Raw genomic sequence first — 6,000 nt, forward strand, 5'->3', positions numbered from 1 at the left:
ACTTGAGAAATCAAAATGACGGCACCTTGGGTGGAAACTTACAGATTAAGGGGTGGTAATATTATAATGAGATCCCTTTGCCACGTCACCAAGGGAGCGAAGTCAGACGCACTCATTTTTTCAGAAGCGTGCAGAGAAAGGCTTACTAAACAAAGTTACTGGGTTAATCTTTTTCACGTTTCCTTGGTTGGTAGATGCACTGGGGACCTGATTATAGCACTTAAAACCTGGAAAAGTCAGATTTTCATGATATGTCACCTTTAAATTATTTTAAGGATTTTATGTCATCCTAAAAGCAATGAAAAAGTTTACCCAAAAAAAGGAACATTTTTCTGTTATTTACTCACCCTGTCCTAAATCTGTAGGACTAATTTAATCAATAGAACACAAAACAAGATTTACAAAAAATGTTCAAGAGAACAGTGAAAAAATTGAGAACAGTGGCACCAAAAACAGAAGCATCCAAAAACAACTCCAATGTTAAGTTATCTGATAGCTTTACATGAAAACCAACCAAAATTATTCATAAATGAAAGCAACAAACTTTAGAAGGACAAATAAAAAAAAAAAAAACAGCAGCTTAGATGTTCTTCCAAACATTCTTCAAAAAAAATCTTATTTTTTCATTAAAGCTGCCGTTTTCCATTCAGTTTTGTCCTTCTTAAGCCATATAAATAGCTTTGTATATGAAACTGGTTTTATCATTTATGAATAACTTTTTTTTTGGTAACACTTTACTTAATGCCTTTATGTATAATGCTATACAAGCAGTTTTTAATGCATTAATTATGCCTTGCAATGCACCTTATAATGCATTGTCCTATCTCATGAATAATTGTAACCACAGTGAATACATTATAACACTTATTAATTCATTGTTACACTATGCACTTGAAATTCTGTTATAATCATTTACAACAATATATAATGATTACAATGCACATCATGAATAGTTACAAAGCATTATACGCTTTTATAAATGTATCATACATACATGCTTTTTGTTACCACTTTTTTATCATAAAGTTATCAAATAACTTCAGAAGATTGCTTTTATGGTGATCTTGTTTTCAGAACCACTGCTCTCTATCCATTCTCGTTGTCTAAAAAAAGTGCAACTTGAACATTTTTGTAAACATCTTGCTTTGTGTTCCACTGAAGAAACAAGGTTTATAACAGCTTTGGTGTTTATAACAGGTTTTGAGAATTATTCCTTTAAATGTTACAACCAGTTCATCAAAAGCAATTGTTTTACCTGTGTGTGTCTCCGCAGACCCATACGTGTTCTCCTTTGTCTTCTTACTGTGGGACAGTGAAAAACACCAGCGTCAGAGACACAGGTGGCAAAGTCTAGGGTCTCTCACCACCTTCATCAGTCTTAACCAACAGAAGCCTAACAATTCCCTTGAAACACCTCCATAAGAGGTTTCCATTCATTCATCTTCATTTCCCCACAATCCCTTGTCCCGGAGCTCTCTCTCGGGGGACTAATGCAGCTGGCGCATCTCCTGACACTGACCTTTGACCCTCAACCCCCTTCATCCCCCGCAGCCCTCAATCTCTCCATTCTTTATGAATCTAAACACCGCTGCAATGTGTTGCTGAGAAATCACAACAGGCCACACAGGGTTTGCTCGTATCAGCTTTTATTGACACCAGTGCCTGTGGTATCTATTAGGGCAGGTTGGGAATCACTGGTGCATGTACATTCGTGATGCTGAGACTGAGTCTGCTGTGTTTGATAATAGGACTAGTAACAGACGGTAGCTGAACTGAGATAAGCTTGCTGTGCTTCAGTGAATGTTAACATATCAGACTCTACCACCCTCTCACGTCAGATACAACATGGAGAATACAAACAAAATAGTCTTAACTTCCATCCTTTCTTCTTTCAAGTCAACATGAACCCATTTACTATGTTAATACACATCGAAGGTTACGTAATCATAACGGAGGTCTTTGACATCTCGAAAAGGCTTAAAAGTATGGTAGCAAAAGGACTTCAGGAAAAATATAAACAAATATGACAAATCAAAAAATGTAATAAAATGGACTTACTTGTATAGCATTTTAACCACGCAGATTCCCACAAGGAGCAGGACCACAAGCAGAATGGTTGGCACAACTATTATGATCAGATTAACTGAAAACAAAAGAAAATGATGAAGAAAAAGAAAGAAAAAACAACACCCTTTGCATTTATGTACATGGTCAAGCATTTTTGAACCATGAATTACCAGTGATGAGAAAAGAAACTTAAAATTCATTTTAGTAATTTGCAAGATATTATAGTGTATGTGTGTGTGTGCAGGTATGCATTAAACCATTAAAACACTGTATAAATATAACAATTAAGGTCAAGTAGAAAAGTGCTAAGTGTTACTTTAGTGTCACTGATGCACTATTAAAATTCTCATTAATATTTTGAATTCGATTTAGATTTTAATTGTAGTTCAAATATTGCTAATTTTGTAGTGTTTTGATAAGGTTTTTAATATGTTTATATAGTTTATATTAAGTTTTAGTTATTTTAAAACTTTAATAACTTAAGCTAAATGAAAATGAGAAATGTTGCCTTGCCAATTAGCTGAAATAAATAGAAATTATTTAAAGTACGTAATAAGTAATTAACTTTTTATGGTTATAGTTAACCCCTGAGGTAGACAAGACAAAATACTGAGAAAAAAATAAGCTTTTAGCTGAAATTTGAATAGTAGTGGTAAGGAAATATTTGTACGTTTGTCCAGTACATCTGTAACATAATCTGTAATAATTAATGAGTGATTAGCTTGTGTTCTTAAAAATCATACCAAGATCAGCCTGAGAGGCCACTGGTTTGGTCATGTCACTGTGAATGGACTGTGTAGGCCGGGCCTCCTGTGTCACCGGAGATGATGAATTCACTGCATAGGGAGAAACAGTGGTTTAGTGAACAGTTCTAATGAGAGAAATGAGATTGTGAAGCCTTTGCGTGTCAGGCATGCACCTGGGATGGGTTTAACGTAAGGACAGCCCAGTAGCTGCAATCTCATAGCGATTATCCGGTGCCATTGTTGAGGTACGACTCGAATACTTCGCGCTACGATGGAGGGATGGAAGGTGTTGCGTGTTTGGTGGAGGTTGTCAGTATTTCCTTCAAAGATCTGAAGTAAAATACAACATTGTAACATTAAAACAAATGTATATAATAATAATAATTTTTACTGAACATGATTATGTAGTGATTTAAAGAAAGTCTTACCATTTCATCAGAGTTATTATACTGGACAAATGTTCGCCAGCGACTCCTCTCTTTGTACTCGATCTTGTAGTTTTTTACAAAATATTCAAAGCCTGCGATGGTCAAGCCTGTGGTCAGAATACCTATGAAAGAAAAACATGACTCCAAATTATTTCATTAGCAAACTCCCGTTTAGTTCAATGTCTAATCACACAACATTTATCCTCAAATGCTCCTGAGGTCATTCTCCTAAGGACCGTGGTGCAAGCGCTCAGCCAGCTGAGGAATGCGACAGCATGTAGGCTAAAGACTTCACTTCAGAGTGCGGCCCGTCATCTGCATCACAGTGGAAAACCTGCAGCCGGCCTCCTTCGGTTACTAAACACATTCCTGAGGGAAACACTGAAGTGACATGTTCCCAGCAGACAGAAAGACCACAAGGCCTGTTATTACTTTCCGACGTTAACTACATCACAGGCGCGAGGTCACCACCGTGATCATAGCAGCAATTCAAAGTGTGAAGCTGTGAGATTGAAGTGTGATGACTTGAAAGTTGAGAAAGGAAGTTACTCATCATCAAAGAGAAAGCCAGGAAAGCTAAAGAATCAAAGCACTCTTTAAAAAAAAACAAAAAAAAAAAACACTTTTCTTGTGGTTGAAGATGAATATTGAAAACTAAAAAAGCAGTTAAGGTAAATTATAAAATACAGAATTGTGGCTCTGACAGGATGAGCAATGATAACCCATAATTCTCCCACCTCCTACGTGAAAATTACCACTGGGATGGCTCTCGGACGTCCGACACTGGTGAAAAGTTAATTTATTGTCATTTCAAAGATGGCAGAGTAAAGCAATGCTCTATTGTTTGTTTTGGGAGAATTAGGAGTTGTCTGGAACACAGAATGACTGGAACATTTTGAGGTCAGAAGTGGCATATTTCAGTATTTTCCACTCCAGTATTGCCACCAAAACATTTCAGATTTCATAATCCTCAATATCACTGCAAGATGAATCACTAGCTTCAACTGACAATTATTATACATAAAGCATATCCAACTACAAATATACTCACATGAAGCGATATACACTGTTTGGTGTTGGTAAGATTTCTTAATGTTTTTGAAATAAATACGCTTCTTAAGCTCAACAAGGCATTTATTTGATAAAGAAAATACAGTAATATTGTGAAATATTACAATTTAATTGCATAACTGTTTTCTATTTGAATACATTTTAAATGTAATTTATTCCTGTGATGCAAAGCTATATTTTCAGCTTTTTTTCTCTTTACTGAGTCTTCAGTGTCACATGATCCTTCAGTAATCATTCTAATATGCCTATTTGCTGCTAAAGAAACATTTCTTATTATCAATATTTTTTTTGTAACCATAATACATTTACAGAATTCTTTGATGATTTGAAAGTTCAAACAGCATTTATTTGACATTTACATCTTTTGTAATATAGTAAATGTCTCTACGGTCACTTTTGATCAATTTAATGTGTTCTTACTGAAAGTATAATTCCTTTTTTTCTTTCCAAAAAACAAAAATCTTACTGATCCACACTTTTCAACAACGCTGTACGTTACAGCGATTTTACAATGTTTTAGGGTGATCCTAATATATAACACTAACACTAGTTTCTTGTGGTTCACTGCTTTCATTTACCCTACTCTCTACAGCAATATTGAATAAAACATGCATTTCATGCCTGTTGACAAAAGAGTGGTGACCCCACGGATAAAGAGATGCTTTTTCTCTAGATTTATTTAGCCTCACAAATTTACGCAACCGTCACAACGATAACAGAGCTTCCTCTTTGAGACTGGCCGGTTTCACTCAGGGTCATCGTGTCCAAAAGCACAGATTCCCTCTGACGGGAGACAAAGTGAGCATTCTCTCGCTCCTTGAGCTGTATGAAATTAACTTGGTTGTGCAGTCTATGCACAGTCGTGCTCAAAATAAACATGTCCGGTGTGTTCCTAAATTTAAATGTGCTTTTGTAAGAGGGTTTGTATTTGTGATGAATGGACACAGAGAGGCCCTTTCTGTGCTTTTATGCAATACCAGGAACTGTTCAAACGATGCAGATACCAGTTAGCGCTCGGGGAACATCGGGGAGGGGGGAACGCTCATGTGCTCTGAGTGTGTAATGCTCGGCACTCAGAGCTGATCACGAGAAAGTCCTTTTGTGAGGATAAATACACCCTCTGGAACCAACTGTGGGTCTTTCCGACATGTTTGCGTGTTTGTTTTGATATAATAGCATTCCATTTCCCCCTGAAGAATGGAAAAGTTACTAAATGATGCATTGGGAAAGCCAAAACTTTAGGTGTTAAAGCCGAAACTGGCACAGTCAGGTGACACAGAGATGAACAAACATGTCCATGAAATCAGGTTATGGAGGTTACAAGTATTACCTGTGATCCTCCTCTTTTCTCCGAGGTCAATCTGGAGCCATTTTGGATGGTTATTGATAAGGTCATCAGCAACACCTGGTTGGGTGCTGTTAGGAAACCAGTCGACTTCAGACCCGTCAGAAGAGATATTGTGTGATGACAAGCTTGTAGTAGGGCTCACAGGCTGAAGAACAGTCTGTTGGCTGCAATCTGTGAAAGAGAGAACACTGTGGTCAGAAACACATTTAAAATGAAACATTTACACTATAAATTTAAAAGTTTGGGGTCTGTTTTTATTTAATACTTTTATTGATCAAAAGTGTCAGTAAAGACTTGAAAATGGTTAAATTATATTTCAAATAAATGCTGTTCTTTTGAA

The 6,000-nt window shown here is 36.4% G+C and overlaps 1 protein-coding gene across 1 annotated transcript in view; it reads right to left on the minus strand.

Moving 5' to 3' along the window:
• dcbld1 (discoidin, CUB and LCCL domain containing 1) overlaps positions 1-6,000 on the minus strand; it is a 35,683-nt gene that overhangs the window by 5,298 nt on the left and 24,385 nt on the right. The window contains exons 8-13 of the mRNA XM_079433770.1: positions 5,643-5,831; positions 3,242-3,363; positions 2,987-3,143; positions 2,811-2,903; positions 2,059-2,143; positions 1,256-1,302 (exon numbers count right to left, since the gene is read on the minus strand). Of these exons, the coding sequence (XP_079289896.1) occupies positions 1,256-1,302; positions 2,059-2,143; positions 2,811-2,903; positions 2,987-3,143; positions 3,242-3,363; positions 5,643-5,831 (693 nt within the window). The remainder of the gene's footprint in view (positions 1-1,255; positions 1,303-2,058; positions 2,144-2,810; positions 2,904-2,986; positions 3,144-3,241; positions 3,364-5,642; positions 5,832-6,000) is intronic.

The sequence above is a fragment of the Barbus barbus genome, assembly GCF_936440315.1.
Source record: "Barbus barbus genome assembly, chromosome: 14".
Classification (NCBI taxonomy): Eukaryota; Metazoa; Chordata; class Actinopteri; order Cypriniformes; family Cyprinidae; genus Barbus; species Barbus barbus.